Source organism: Bolinopsis microptera, chromosome 12 (genome assembly GCF_026151205.1).
Source record: "Bolinopsis microptera isolate Bmic1 chromosome 12, MBARI_Bmic_1.0, whole genome shotgun sequence".
Taxonomy (NCBI): Eukaryota; Metazoa; Ctenophora; class Tentaculata; order Lobata; family Bolinopsidae; genus Bolinopsis; species Bolinopsis microptera.
In genome coordinates, this window is record NC_087083.1 from 4,821,841 (window position 1) to 4,838,433 (window position 16,593).

At 37.7% G+C, this 16,593-nt stretch overlaps 2 protein-coding genes across 6 annotated transcripts in view; both read left to right on the top strand.

The window, feature by feature from the left end:
* Positions 1-16,593, top strand: part of LOC134824178 (uncharacterized) — an 85,067-nt gene that overhangs the window by 25,544 nt on the left and 42,930 nt on the right. The gene's annotated exons all lie outside the window — the stretch shown is intronic.
* LOC134824171 (solute carrier family 4 member 11-like) overlaps positions 1-16,593 on the top strand; it is a 54,922-nt gene that overhangs the window by 14,497 nt on the left and 23,832 nt on the right. Inside the window, exons 1-5 of one of the 5 annotated variants that reach the window (XM_063835919.1) lie at positions 7,538-7,650; positions 11,836-11,945; positions 12,258-12,404; positions 12,639-12,699; positions 13,036-13,120. In XM_063835919.1, coding sequence (XP_063691989.1) covers positions 7,548-7,650; positions 11,836-11,945; positions 12,258-12,404; positions 12,639-12,699; positions 13,036-13,120 — 506 coding nt within the window. In that variant the 5' untranslated portion in view covers positions 7,538-7,547. Of the gene's footprint in view, positions 1-7,537; positions 7,651-7,991; positions 8,169-11,835; positions 11,946-12,257; positions 12,405-12,638; positions 12,700-13,035; positions 13,121-16,593 lie in introns of those variants that run through there. The other 4 variants (XM_063835920.1, XM_063835918.1, XM_063835917.1 and 1 more) reach the window with 4 other exon arrangements.

Consider the following 16,593-nt stretch of genomic DNA (forward strand, 5'->3'; position numbering starts at 1 on the left):
TCTATTTATCCCCAAAATATTTGTTCTGAACTTTAAAATTCATAAGACTCATGGATTCCGGGTGTTCATTAAAACAATGCTGCGATAAAGCTGATTTAGTATAAGACTTATCAGCATCAAATTTAAATTTGCTCCTGTGCCCATTAAAGCGTTGTCTCACTTCAGTGGTTGTCTGACCAACATATGTGCTCTCTCCTAAATTACTACCTGTACAAATACTACACTGGGCAACATATATCACTTTTTTTTCTCTACAGTTCAACCTCATGTCCAGGATAACTTTTTTTCCATTGACCACTACTTTCTTTCCACTCTCGAACAGTAGGGGACAAGTTCCACATTTCTTACCACTACATGATTGAGAGGATGCTGCACGAAATTGGTGTTGGGCAACCCCTTGGCTAAGAGATCTATTCTTTATGACATAGTCATTAATTGCCTCATGTTTCTTCAGAGCAAAGATAATTCGTACATCACCTATTAATCTCTGTATATCCTCTTTCATGTCATGTACTAAGGATTTAAGACTTTTCACTTCTTTGAAGAACTTTTTCGTAAACACCAAGGAACTTGTACTCTTCTCCTTTTTAGGGGCCAATCTGTGTGCTGTACTAACATTAATCTCAAGGCTCTCTCTACTGCTAATGGCTCCAATTCATCCAATCTGTCTGCGTTGTGCCCACATCTAGAAAGGTCGGTCTCCAGATCTTCCAAGTCTTTGAGGCTGGTGTCTTCCTGAGAGTTCCTTTTGATGACTCTGAGCAGTTGGCTGAATGCAACCGAATCAAATACTTGGGGAGGGTGGAAGCTAGTAGTGTTCAAATACTGTCTAGCGTCTGTCTTCTTCCTATAGAGTGAGTACTGGATTTGGCCTTCTTCATCTAGGTACAGTTGGACATCAAGATAGTTCACAGTTGATCTAAAGTAGATGAAATAATCCACATTTTTTATGGCTTTCCCAGATCGACTTTGGAGGTCGCTAGATCGATCCTCCATATTCAATGTCATATTTGTGAAGCCCCACGCTCGCTGCTGCCGATTCTACTCGGAGCAGGAACTCGTTAGCCTTATCCATGTCCTCCGATATAAGTGCTATATCATCTGCAAAGTCCACATCGGTAATGATCTTGGGCCCCACTCTTCTGCTTTTTCTACGTTCGAGAGTGAGTCCAAGTCGCTCCGCATCATAACCTATGGCTTGCCTCATACAGTAGTCGATGACTATTACAAAAAGGTAAGGAGCTAAGGTATCAACCTGTAACACACCTACTAGTATCTCGAACAATTCCGTTTCTCCATCTGGAGTTAGGACTTTGGTCATTGTCTTCTCGTACATGAGCCGTTTAAGCATCTTGAGCATTTTCCCACGATGTACACTGTCGAAAGCCTTCTTAAAGTCTATAAATGTCAGACCAGCTGGCAGTTTCCACCTATTAGACGTCTCAGTATCAATATCTGCTGGGCTGTTGACCTTCCTGGTCTGAATCCGTTCTGGTTTCTGCGCAGAATTGTCTCAATTTCTGGTTTCAACCGGTTCAGGACAATTTTGTTCATTATCTGGGGACTCCAGGCTATTATGTTCATAAACATAATATTATGCCGAATAGAGATTCGGCGGAATGACAGGCTGAGCGCCGCCCAGTAATTTGTTCAGAGCCTTGGCAACTAGGGATGACAAGCTTATTCCCCGATAGTTCATTGGTTCGCTAAGGTCGCCCTTTTTTTGGAATTGATACGATGTTCGCAATTGACCATTGGTCTGGTTTCTCGCCTTTCAATAGAGCATTGTTACGGAAGTCTAAGACAATTTGATCAAGGTCGCATCGTTTTAAGACTTCTGGGGCTATGTTGTCGTCACCCCATGCTTTTGCTTCCTTTATACTGGACTTTGCTTTCCTGTACTCATGATAGTGGACTGGATCAATATCCTCTTCCGCATTCGCTACTGTTGGTGGTGAGCCTAGAAGAGTAGCAAAATAGTCCTGCCATTTCTGAACTCGTTCCGTTGGTGAGTTTTCCTTGATTTTGCCAGTATACGATGGAGCTTTACCTGTGATCTTGTTGATCATGGTCCAGCTTTTAGCATGCCTCTTCCAGTTCCCGGACCCGCCCCTCCAGCAGTTGCTCTTGGGCTGCTTGATAGGCATCGCCTAGCTTCTGTTTGCATTCTTGAACAGTTATACGGTTGTCCTCAGCTGGCATCTGAGTGGTATTTTATGCTACATTCCCTCAGCTTCAGCCTAGCAATCTCAACACTTGGAGTCGCTGAGATTTTACTTTTTACTTTTTCTCTTTTTTAGGGAGCAAAAGTTGAGAAGTTCTACTATTCGCATCAATGAAGCATTGATACAGGGTGCGTAATAAAAACTATACACTTTGATTCTTAAAATTGTGGAGGAAAAACTATAAGGAGTTGGCACGTTCCTTTTGTATGGTATCAGTTATATGCCTTGAGATAGCTGATACAAAAAATCAAGTGGATTGAAGAATTTGGTCATGCATTTCTTTAAGGGGTTTATAATTTAAATACTTTATAAAAATAGTACAATTCTTGCATGTTTCTTTTTGCGGTTCTTGTAGCTCAACAAAAATTTATATTTTCTCTATCTTTCCATACAGATCTAGCTTGGACACTCCTTGGAGTGCTTAAAAAGTCCCCATATAAAGATATCAATTGGTTATTGAGATAATTGATGTTATGTGGGGCGCTCCTCATATCCAAAAATGAGCCATAATCTGGCTCAAGCGAAATTTCTACAGACAGGTCTTAAAACCACATAAATTACCATAATTTATCTTAATCTTGAGGTTTTAGTTGTAAAATGTATCAAGGAACACAGTAGTGAAGTCCATTTGCTGCCAAATTTCATAATTAGACCGCCACGCCTGTTTTATTACGAAAAAACGCCCATTTTGACGATTTTTGCCCGATTATCGCCCTCAGATGGGCCGGGTGACCCTAAGAAACTCCTACAATTTTACAGGATACTTCTAATGGCCAACCCCATATACTTCCTGACATTCAGAACACCATATATTTTTATTTGGAGTTCTTATTAGATAGCCGAATATTAGGGTAAAATTGAGAAATGCAAGGATTTCTAAATGGGTATTCCAGGGGGTTGCCGATTGTGGAAAAAATATTTGGCCGATTCCAAAAAACTCAGGAAAAGGTCCAGACTTATTGACTAGAAAGATTGAGATAAGCTTTCAAATTTAAATTATTGAATTACAAAGTGTATAATTTTTTTTACTCACCCTGTACCTTTCTGTTGCTGTCTGATCCTCCTGTCATGTGGGATACTGAATGGAAAGGAAGCAGTTCTAACGAGCGCTTCTCAAACACAAGGATATATCTTGTGAACTTGGCTAGTATATATGAAACATTTGACACGGAGTTGTAGAGTGAGCTATGTGCCTCGCCGGGCTAAAGTAGTGGATGTCCTTGCTGTACGGCAAGTTAAACAAGGAACTGAAACTACTAGGTTCCGTACAGACTCAACTCTGCACCCATGTCAATATGTTCATTATATGCAAGCCTCTTGATTTATAATCACCGGGTCTAGTAATTGTTTAAGAGAGCTCTCTGGCAGTTACGAAACTCGAGAGACTGTGGGATACTGAAGGGAAAGGAAGCAGTTCTAACGAGCGCTTCTCAAACACAAGGATATATCTTGTGAACTTGGCTAGTATATATGAAACATTTGACACGGAGTTGTAGAGTGAGCTATGTACCTCGCCGGGCTAAAGTAGTGGATGTCCTTGCTGTACGGCAAGTTAAACAAGGAACTGAAACTACTAGGTTCCGTACAGACTCAACTCTGCACTCATGTCAATATGTTCATTATATGCAAGCCTCTTGATTTATGAACTGACCCCTGATAATCAGGGGTCCCCCTAAGTCGGCCTCCCGAATAATAAAGTTGTTCACCGTTAACGAAAGATGATCGAACGATTTGGTTTAATAAAAATACGTAGTATGTGACTTTTCAAATCGGAGATAAACAGCATTCATCAGTCGTAAATCGTAATGTTGCAAATTAGTATCATAACTTATAATTCCAGTTTTCAGATGACTTAATCGTTAAATACCGAGTATAAGTTAAAAGGGAACTTATTTGTTTATTTTAGAATTCTAATCTCCTTCCTACTATTATTCTGTTATTATTACTGTTATCTTTCTTGAATTGTTAATGAATTATAACCTTTATAAAAGCCTCGACAGTCACGGATATGTCTCCACATAGTATTAATATGACACCTTTCTTAACGTTTCAAAGTTGTCCTCATACCGTCCACAGTAATCCATACCTGTGTTAGTTGATACTGGATAGCGGGGAGCGCTGCACGGTGGAAATATCTTGTTCATTACATGATTAAATTTTAAACAGGTCAGCCGTCAGGTTCCTTGTCATCGCCAAATTATGATTTTAGGTGTTAACTTATTTATATTAAGAACGGTCATTTTATGTGGTTTTTTGGTGATGAAAACTAAACAAATTGAGCAGGATACGTAAAATTTGGAATACCTGAGTTTAATAACAAGATATACTATGCGGCGAAATTTGAACAGAAACCGACCAATATTTTCCAAGATTGACATCTAACTTTCCGTTCTGAGGACATATTTTAAATGTACATATGTTTTGAAGAATTAAATAGTAGCTTAAATTATATGCCCAGGAACCAGACATATTAAATTGGTATTCAAATTATGGTTATAAAATGTTACTGGACTAAGACAGTACATGTTAATTTTGTGTTCGGTTAGTCGTCGAGTAAGTACCGCCAAAATAAGAAGCAACAAAGTTACATTAATTCCTTCCGCAAGGCCCTTTCTTGGTCGCTCTCTTGGAACAGTCGCTACGTCTGCAAATGATATCATCATTAACTCTTTGATATCTGCTTTCATGTGTTCTGATGAACATGATTGGATCGATATTCATTAAACAAGAAATCACGAATAATGTAATTATGAAGGTATAATTATTGTTTCTCGTGAACTGGCTTGAAATTGGTCTCTTTAGTTTTATAGAGAGGTTGCGAAAAGCTGGCCGCTAACAGCTCAAAATTGCAACATAATTACACTAAAAGCTTTAAAGGTCATCTTTTCACGGCCGTGGTACACTAAATAGTTATATCTGTTTTCATATATACGGGTAAATGCCTCACAGAATGGCTAGCCTCACAGAATGGCCAAATTTGTAAATGTTTTTGTAACTAATTTTTTATAAAAGACTGGTAGGTTTTGTGGATACCATATGAAACAAAAGTCTTCTGGCAACACTTCCTGTGGTGAAATCATTAACTAGGACCACATTTTCTGGCATAAATATGACTGTTTATGTAGAAATTTTGAGCACTGAAAAATTTGATTCAAATTTTTGAACTAAGTTTACATTTTGGTGAGAACTTCTGGCACCAGTATGACAGAAGATGTTCAAAGAATAGTATTCATCAAACAAAACGAACATTGTTCAATATAGGAAGAAAAAAATGCTAAAATGGCTACACGCCTCACAAAATGGCCAAAATATGCCTCACAAAATTTGTTTTCAAATTTTTGAACTAAGTTTGCATTTTGGTGAGAACTTCTGGCACCAGTATGACAGAAGATGTTTAAAGAATAATATTCATCAAACAAAACGAACATTGTTCAATTTAGGAAGACACAAAATGTTAAAATGGCTAAACGCCTCACAAAATGGCCAAAATATGCCTCACAAAATGGCCAAAATTTAAAACTCCTTTTATTCAATGAAACCATAAGTCTAAAGTATTCACAAGCTATTTATCATATAATAACACCCCAGATGGAGTGTTTTTACAGCCGAATGAAGGTTATAAATCATGAAATCAGGGAATATGAACAACGCCACACAAAATGGCCATTTTTGGTGTAGGAAATTATGCCCTTTTTATTCAGTTCTAAGAAATTTCACCTATATGGGGGTGTTAACAAGGCATATTAATACCAGCAGCATGCCTGAAACAAGAGCCAAAGGTTTTAGAAAAATACAATTTTCTCGTTTTCTTTTTTTTTTTGCCATTTTGTCAGGCATTTTTTCTTTTTTGTGAAATAATTTTTCACAGCTCAGTTTTTTCGTGAGTTTTAGGTTATTACCCCATTCCTTAATAGGTTTTCTAAGAACGTGTGGTGATAGAAATTTAAAAAGTATCTCCATCAACAAAATTATAGAAATTCAGATTTGGCCATTCTGTGAGGCATGTTTTTTTGGAGGAAGATTTTCCGGCCAATTTTTCTCAAAGAAAAAATGGTTATGAGATTAAATGAACCCCCGGGAAGAAAAATATGAGTGTCAACTTAGCTTCTTATGAGATAAAAACTGGAATAAAGTGTGTTTTGTGACTTTGAGAGACCTTCCTTTTTTTTGGCCATTCTGTGAGGCAAATACCCGTATAAGTTTTACATAATATATAACTTTTATATATGTACATAGTATAAATTTTAAACCTTGAAAACCAATCTAATTACAGCGGTATTAACTTCTCAAAACGGTAAATTCTCCTCCAAAAAACCAGAGTCGCAGAATTTCAGCAAACTTAAGTTACACATGAGTATTTATGAAAATTTTGAAGCTGAGAATTGGATGGATTTCTCATTTTCTCAAAAAATTTTCCACTCAAAAATAGTGATATACCAAATCATTCTTCATTGTTCATATCAGTGCAATGCTCAAAAAATGCTCAAAATCAATTTTTGAGAATGAGAATTTGGCATTTTCGTTGGGACTTTCAAAAATGCTCATGACCCCCCCCCCCCCCCCCCCCCCACACAAAAATATTCTATTTATAAAATGTTATCAAGTCGTGAATATCTGCAAGACAGATCGAACGTGTTTTAGCAACGTGAACATCTAATCCAATGTTTTATAAGCTATGCGCTCCATCATATTCATGGCGCTGAACCGGGTTTTAAACTAATTACAACACCACAAATCTATTACATATTTATCGAGTATTATGTAATGGGATGGCAGCGCTTTAACCAGGCTAGCTCCATAATATGAAAAAATTTGCTGTTCCACTACCAGATGAAAAGCTCAAATACCGGCAAATAACGCTGTGGTATGACCCATATTTAAGATGTTTCCATATTCAATCTTCATTTATCGCCTAAACAGACACGATGCTGATTACTAGCATATTTGATATTAAATCCGCTGCGGGGAGCCCGGTATAATGCATACGGTATAACCGATCATACTGTATTAGGAGTCACTGTTACATATAATATTATTGTTGGCAAAATCTTATACCTTCGTTCTAGCAGATATTTTGCGCAGTTATATTATAGTTATATTACAGCTCATCAAATCTGCTGCACTAAGTACATATTTCATGAGCCCATATTATAACGGTCCTTCTTCTTATAGCCCCGCGCATGAGTGTCCCTTACCGTCAATAAAGCAATAAATAGATTCGTTCTTATTAGGAGCCATTAATTTTTTTAGTCTACGTTCATGATCTGCACTTAAAACTTCTTGTTACTGTTGCAAACCTCCAAATTAGAAAGTTTTAACCTGATGGCTGCATTTGAGCTGTTAGTTGAGGGTGACGTTCAAGATAATGACGTGAGTGTTGACCTGAAAACGGATCGGGCGAACGGATACAAGGATCAGTATAATGGTGAGTATGAAGTTTTCAAATTGATGGTTACAACTCTGTTTAATGAATAACTAATTATGTAACACTACTAAGTTACTTAGTAAGTATTCAGTTATCATATCCAACGTTTACATAATATACACTAACATACTTAACATACATGTATAGTGTATATCACCACACAAATTATAGTAATAGCACACTGCACTTGAGTCGCAGATAGATTGTAACGATGATTGGTGAGATTGGGGATCTCGATGAATAAAATATCACAAACCTGCACTGAATTGCAAAAGAAAAATTTATAAAGGAGCAAAAAAATATACATTGCTAAACCGCTCAATATGATTGATCATGATTTTCTAGTTTCCTTTTATTATTTTATTGATCCTAGCTCGCATATTGTGTGAAATTTTGATTGATGGGCGCAGTGAGCAACGTAATAAGCCTAAGGCCAAGGCATGTGCGGGTGCAAAACCGTGCTGGTCTGGGAATATCTTTTGACTCCGCTGATGAATCAGAAGATTCCAATTACTACGGTACATAACCTAATATCAATAATATTGAAGTATTGATATTTTACTAAATATTAGTTTAAATAGTTTAATTTATTAATTTATCTCTCTCAATTCTCTCAATAATCGGGTGGGCGACAATTGACCCCCCGACAATTGACCCCCCGACAATTGACCCCCGACAATTAACCCCCCGACAATTGACCCCCGACAATTTACCCCCCGACAATTGACCCACCGGCTGACCCTGACCCTGACCCTGACCCTGACCCTGACCCTGACCCTGACCCTGACCCTGACCCTGACCCTGACCCTGACCCTGACCCTGACCCTGACCCTGACCCTGACCCTGACCCTGACCCTGACCCTGACCCTGACCCTGACCCTGACCCTGACCCTGACCCTGACCCTGACCCTGACCCAGGACACTGACCCTAACCCTAACCTTAACCCTAACCCTAACACTAACCCTAACCCTAACCCTAACCCTAACCCTAACCCTAACCCTAACCCTGACCCAGGACCCTGACCCAGGATCTTGATCCAGGACCCTGACCCTAACCCGATCAATTGACCCCAGTGTAATTACATGGGGTGTCAATTGTCGGGGGGTCAATTGTCGTACTCAGCCCTAGATTTCGCGACAATTGACCCCAGTGTAATTACATAGGGGTCAATTGTCGGGGGGTCAATTGTCGGGGGGTCAATTGTCGGGGGGTCAATTGTCGCGGTACCATAATAATCCACTATCTTTAATTGGAAGTGTAACTCTCAATGAGGGTGAACTAAACAGGGGGAATATAAACCGATCGAGAAAGTGTTTATTATTCACATTAGCAACACTCGAATGTATCTATAATTTATAGTTTGTTTGTTTCCATGAAATATTTCAGGTCCGTGCAAGTAATTTCACTTGTAAATAGCTACCGATAATGTATTCGTTTTCCACCTTTTTCCGTTTTTGAGCTAAATATTTTTGTATTTATTAAGATTAAATGTCACTGTAGTAATAGCAAAACGGCAGTATTATGATTGTAACATGCTCGAGTGAGAGATTATTCGCTTGAGCATGTTTATGAGGTGATTGATAACTGTAAGGAGTGTTGCTTGAAGCATCGTTTAATCTTTGATCACTGCTACTATACCTGTTTATAATACGTTGTCGTCTTAGAAAGATTAAAATTGTCTCAATTATCATTTTTCATAGCATGTATACCGCTAACCTTTTTCAACTGGCGCCCATAATTAAAACTACTGAATAGGATATACTGGATTTAGCACCCATTTCAAGGCCACGCCCGGACCAGTTACAGATACTATACCTAGTACCTACACTCTTATTTAGCGCGACATTCCATTTCTCAACCTTTATTGTACTAACCAATAGCTGGTTAAATGTTTATGCTGCACTGCAGGTAGCACGCTATAATTTTGAGCGGCACCAAATCACCTGATACCTATTATACCGTTGCGCGTGTTTGTTTTTCATTTGAGCTGAACTACAACATAATCAAAACAAACACACTCGCCTTGTAGCGTCATCTGCCTAGAACGAATCATGATCCGATTCTAGCACCACGTGATCAAATGTCGCCAATCCTACCGTCCTACCTTGTTACCTTGTACCTTGTTAGCTGGATATTTACGTAATAAGGTTAATTTTATTACATAATCGAGTGTGTTCTTGTGACATTCTACCTCCTATATTTTGGTAATAACTGTGTGTTCGAGCGCATTTATTACATTTAGCTCCGCCGATACGTTCCTCCATTGCCAGTTACAGTGTCACCCCCGGCAACACAGCATCATAACCGTTCGTACTATTGATAGTCGTTCATTTTCTGTCTTCACGAATTCCGTCGTGGTCTACAGTTTGATCCACTGAGAGTTTTTACTCGTAGGAAGTGACTCCCCCATCTGCTTGCCTTCACAAGAAAGAAACGGTTCTGAACACCCGAAAGGCGAAAACACCGACTGTTGAAATTCTTTGTAAACAAATATTAATTCTTAATATTGTGAAGCTAAGTTCTACATAAAAGTGTCGAAATAAAGACAGCTGATTGGCCCCCAAGAATCACGTGCCGCAACAAAAAGTGCTTACTGGCCCCGAGATATCACGTGACAGAGATCATACATTACTAATTCACTGATTGGCTAACACATATCTTCTGGTCTCCCAACATGCAGAATCACATGTCAGTTTGTTTTGCTCTTATCAAATTCTTCTCGAAGATACACCACGCTGTCATGCCTGCTGGAGAGCAAAAAAAAGATTCTTCCTCCGCTGTTCTTTTGGCGAAGTCCTGCTTATTCTTCTTTCTCAGTGTTGGGATTGAACTGATGGGTGCATTGTTCGCCGTGTATTTTTTTCTTGTCTGCACCTTTACCGACCGGTTTTATCTGCCTACGGCACTATCTTCTTACAGGTAATTAGAAACAGAACATTATGGAGATTTTATTAGCGTAATTTAATCTATCTTTGCTGATGATAAATGACAATCGTATAATATGATATTACTGTTTTGTGGGAAGCGAAGTATAGTAGTACTCGAGTAGGAAGATATTTAAACTTTGTATTCTGACAAATTTTATCGCGCAATTCAACTAACTTAAACTACTAATTTCCAAGTACACACCTTAATCTGCTGTTCTTGTTCATTTTAATTGACACTCAAAACAGTTTAATAATAATGTAATACACTTTTAGCGCAAAATAGCGTATTATTATTGCGTCACACTGAAACGAACAATCTTTGGTAAGATCATGTCCAGCAGTGATTAATTAGTTTATTGTAGTCATAAATTACAGCAGGTTGTGATAATGATATATATTTGTGTAGTATCACTATCATGGGTATAGAGTATAGACACATATAATGAATACATATTTTAATCTTACCTGTATTTAAGTTGTAACGAGTTGTTGATGACCAGTGACCACGCATGATGCATCTAATTTAGGCTTGATATATCTAATTAGCCTAGCTTGAAATCGAAAATATGTTTGATTCTCCACAATAGCCCATAATACGATGTCCAAATAATCTCACGCATTTTGTTAGAATCTGTCGCGTAGGTATTCTTCACTTGTACTCTTTCGCAAGTGTTAATTAGGTTATTATTTTTCATATGCTTCCACTCTTATAAAGTTATAACTAAGGTTGGTCACTGTGATACCGCTGTAGCTTCGGTATTACCCAAAAATGTTTTTCTTTATATCGCATAACGCATTGTTTCTGATGTGAATCGGAGTCGGAGAGAATCGGCAGTAATATGGAACATTTTGACTGAATATATATGGTTGAATATACACTGTTTGATGTAAACTGTATACATCTCAAGTAATAATTTAGTTTTTTTGCAGCTTAAATCTGTTTGTTTGGACGGTATTTTGTCACATATTATAAAGATACCATGTTCCCTTCTATATGGCTCCCAAATGATCAAATTTCATGTGATCTCAGGTTGCTATCCTCCCCATTGAACTTTTAAAACTTACCTTTTTGGAATTTGGCTTAACATCATCTCGTCCAAAGTTGGGAATTCAGTGATAATTGCACCGCAGAAAATGCTCTACTGATGATTATCTCAAACGCTAAAAAGTAAAAATAAAATAAAAAACAAGGTTCCTTACAACATTCCAAGTAATTTAAAATATCCTGTGAATTTTCTAGTGACCGTTCTTCTTCAGAAGACCAGGGAGAGGACTCACTGGGGTCCCGTACTTATAACGCCCTCAAAGATACAGAAGAGGACCCAGGCCCCTTGGAATGTCACAGTCTCAGTTACACTTCACGCAAGGTATTTCATCATTTATGGCATCATTTAGGGCATGCAAGGTATGTTATTGTAAGGTCACTTCACGAAAGGAATGTTATCATGAGATAAATTGGTGTGAGGGTCTCAACATATTTTCGTTGTAAATAAAATTTTTCGACAGTTGAGGGTAAAACATTTTTATTCGATTTCAGTAATTTCTCCGGATATGAATTTTTTTCCTCTTTTTTGTTCATCTTTGTTTCAGCAGGGCTTAAGTTTTATATAGTATTATAAATTAAATGGATACCTCATATTTTTCTATAATATTCTTCAAACTAAAATTGATTTCCCCAGCTACTGCCCATGAAGCACTATCACGATGAAGCACGTGCCATGAAAGACATCCAGAAATTCCTGTCAAATCCTATTATTCTTTTTAAACTGGAAAAGCACACAGTCCACGATATCATACAGGAGATGATAACGAAGCTTGCATCAGAGGTATGTAATGGTCACGTGTTATGTCGGAGGTAGCAAAAAAGCCGCGCACCCCCAAATATCTTTTCTCATTCGATTTTGTTGTAAGTTTATACTCTGAGCTTATCAGTATGAAGGTTACTATGATAGATATTCCCAGTTATTTCTCAGTCTCTTTGAGGAATAGTTGAGAAAATTAATAAATTGCAAATTATCACCCTTATTTGGTGTTGTATTAAAATCTTCCTAATCCTACAGAAACCACGACTCAACTTGAAATTAGAAAACATTATATCGTCGCTGGTGGAGGAAAATTCAGGTTTGCATTATTTATTTTTTATTTTCATATGCTTGAGTAATGAGTTGTGTTGTGCACATTTTTCAAATATTTATAGGTCTCTTCTGAATTATGTTCAGTTTGTGACTGCCAAGTTTCAGGACGATTTTACTAAAAATGTGGGAGGTAATAGATTTTGAAGTAGAATTAAACCTCTACTTTGAGTCAGCCCTGATATGAAGACCAACGGTCGATGTATCGTGAAAAAAACGAAATGCACTTTAGATTTCATCAATAATATTGATGATCATGAAATTAGTTAGAAATACTGTAATCTGTATGCCAATTTTATCTCTAGTACTATTTTTATTATCTCAGATTACAAGCTTATGGAGATCATGCAGGGCATGAAAACGAATGAGAAAGGTGAAAATGAGACGGAACCTTCTTTTGTCACAATCTTGTGAGTTCAATTTAGAATTCAATTTAGAATTCAATTTTAAGTTCAATTTTTAGTTCAATTCAATTTCCAAAGGTTCATAGTTTATATAATTATGTTCTTTGATTTGCAGAAAAAGGCGTGAAATGACTAGTGACTAAATGATAGATTACAGCAAAGCATAAAACTTGAGATAATAAATCCTGCACATGCAAAATACACTCGATTTTTTGATAAAAGTCTATAAGATTATCTGGCTAGAATATAAATACAAATTATGTCAACACGATATGGCACAAGTTCTAAAATTTTCAAATATAGAAATCGTTTCGGTTGTTTAAACTGATTTAAACTCGTTTATAACAGCACTCGAGCTCAACTATCATCACATAAAATAATCAGTGTTGTTAAATCAAGAAATATTTCTACATCTCTGGAATGTCCGTCTGCAAAAGCTTGTCCTTCGGAAGTTCCAACTCAGAGTCATATTTATACAGTACTTTGGTGCGGAGAACAGACGTTGACTGTCGAGACTGATCAGTGGTGAGAAAGGGTGCATTCTTTAAGCGCAGAGACGCTACAGTTTTACACATTGTCGACTGGACAGTAGAGGTGAATTTTGTTAATCCGCTGGTTCTCATCCAGGTTTTGTAATTTGGCATTCGGAAGTAGTAAAGGAAAGGATTGAGGGTGGCATTCAAGACTGGGAATACGATCTGGAAGAGGTAACTGTAATTCCATCCGATGAAATAATCAAGCGAGAACAAATCTTCAGTTTCGAACCACAAAGTGCAGTGTGACATTATTTTAGTAATAACTAAAGGCAACTGGCAAAATAGATAGATTCCGGTGAAATATGCAATTGTGACTGAGGCCCTCCAAATTTTATTTTCTGTGCGACCTTTCCCGCTGGCGGATTTTCGTGTTAACAAAGCAAAAACGCTCAAAATAAAACTAACAATGACGATCGTGATTGGTCCGAAGGTTTGGACGCTTGCTATCGGGACGAAGACTTTGTCCCAAACTTCCTTTCTTCCAGCTGCTTTTTTGAAAGATTTTGGAGCGAATGAGCAATAGCCCATATCGTTGTAGAAAACGAATTGAACTACGTCCAAACCATACAGTACGGAGACAAATCCGAACTCAAAAATGACATACACAGCAATGGCTCCTATGATCAGTGGCTTCATGATGTTGTGAAAGGGAGCCACTATGGAGACAGTCCTGGAGACACTGATGACCATGACTAGGAAGAGTGCCATGGTAGTTGCACCTTTCCAGAAAATAGTCCAGAGCCCACAAAATGTAGGGTTCTTAAAAAACATTTTTTTCCTTAAAGCGAAAAGGACAACGGCAACTGGCCATGAAAGCAAAGATGTCAGCGTGTCTAATACACACATCATGGTGTATAGGGTGTCGTGGATTGTTTTCTTTTTCTTTTTCACGAAGTAGATAAGCGAGATGATGTTTCCCAATGTCCCTGCAACGCACAAACTCGCAAGAATGACTCCCCAGAGGGTGTCCAATTTCAGCATCCTCCCGGAGGGACTCACAGAGAAGAAGGTTGTTGAGAATGTTTCAATGGTTGTGTACTGAGACAGGTTGTGCGTCATCATTTGCAGCAGACTTAGCTAAGATATTATTGTTTAGTGATTGGTTATCAAATATTGATTAAATAATAATATAATAATATATATTATGAATGCACATTGTATTAAATTAATATCCAAAGTCCCACTGCTATTTTGTTTAAGGATATCGGGATCTCAGTGCCAATTCGGCCGGGTACTAGAAAGCTTCATGGATCATAATAAATTAAACCGATGCAATTAAAAACGAATAGTATAAATTCCCTAAGTTAAACATGTTAAAGAGCTCCAATGCATAGCTGGTAACACAGGATCAGTGGCACCCTTAGTGAAATAGCTAAAATTGCGTACTGAAAGAAAGGACGAATGGTTCATTATTATTAGATCAAACTAGCTATTAATTAAGGCTATACGAAACATTCATTTTTCAGTTTCCACGTATAAATTTCAAAGAGCCGCTGGAGACGAACAACATTATAGCACCGGCCCTAATTAACATCAGCAACTCCACTCATAAACCTGTGATTTATAATAGTATAATGCAGGTGGCAAACAGGGCTTTGTGTTATAGCTTTAAATAATACTCACAAGGAAAACCAGGGGTTGGCTTCTCCCACACGAACCTAGGTTTCTGGAGCGAGCTCAAGGAATTGTTATATCTTGGGCTCGCTCCAGAAATTTGGTTAACAGTGTCATACAACTTGCAAGCTAAGGCCAAATGATTGTTCGAATGCGAATTACCATAATTACAGCTTGTACCATGTGTATGTTACCATCTTGGAGGCGCCAAGTGTCTTTAGACAAAACGTTGGAGCGTTTTTGCATGGTATAAAATAAATAAATAAAAATGGAATCGTATTGAACTATTCCTGTAACCTAATCAATATTGAGCTAATTACTAATTAGCATACAACTGCACGGTCCGTGGCTGGTGGCACCACACGGTCTGCTGTCTTACAATTCAATGCTGATATAATAAAGATATAAGTCCGCCAAAAAATCTATAGTGTGGCTGGTGCTGATTGTTAAATTATATTGTTTAAGGGGACGCCGGAAGGGAGGGAGGTTGCAATTATGCCAAATCACCTCAACATGCCCAAAGCCCAGATTTACTTGTAGCTAGTGGTCCAAAATCGTTGACATCATTTATAGCAGTAAAATGTCAACAGATATATTATATTACTAGTGTAACCCGTGCCTACTGCCTATGGCCGGGACTCTCTCAGTTGAAAACGAAATTTAATTCTAAGCGCCCATCACGTAATACGTATCCAGTAGGAATACTTAACAGGCTCAACTGCCAAATTACCTAATTATGTTCAAAGCAGTTATTAGCAGGGTTGTGAAAAACGTAAATGGTAAACTCAAAAAACGTTAAAAACGTGTTTTTTTCTATTTTTTCCAAAAAACGAGAAAAAAACGTTCGCATAATCTAATCAAGCCGACTCACGTGAAAATTCAAAATGTAGCGGTATGACCAATCAAACTTGCCAGTTGTGTTGACTGTTGAATACTCTTGCTTTCTAAGTTACTGTACATGTAACACGAATAACTAAGAGGGGTGGGAATCAGCTGCAGTTTCATCTTTCTATCAGTAAGCAAGAAATGAGATTATGACCATGCCATGCACCTACAGCCTACTAAGAGAGCAACATCAGATGTTAAATATAGTTTCGGTTATACTTTCTGGAAATATCAAATATGAAACATCTTAATATGCGCTAATTTATCATTTAAGTTATAGAATTAGCGTTATCTCGCACATATAATCTGACGGTATAATATAGCAGAGTCTGGAATGTTCGCTTAACTACAATAATAAAGTGAGTAATGACGATATGTGATGGATCTTTTCGATACTTTGCAGTTTTAATAGGAATGTACAGTGTAACTGAAGACTGCAATCTG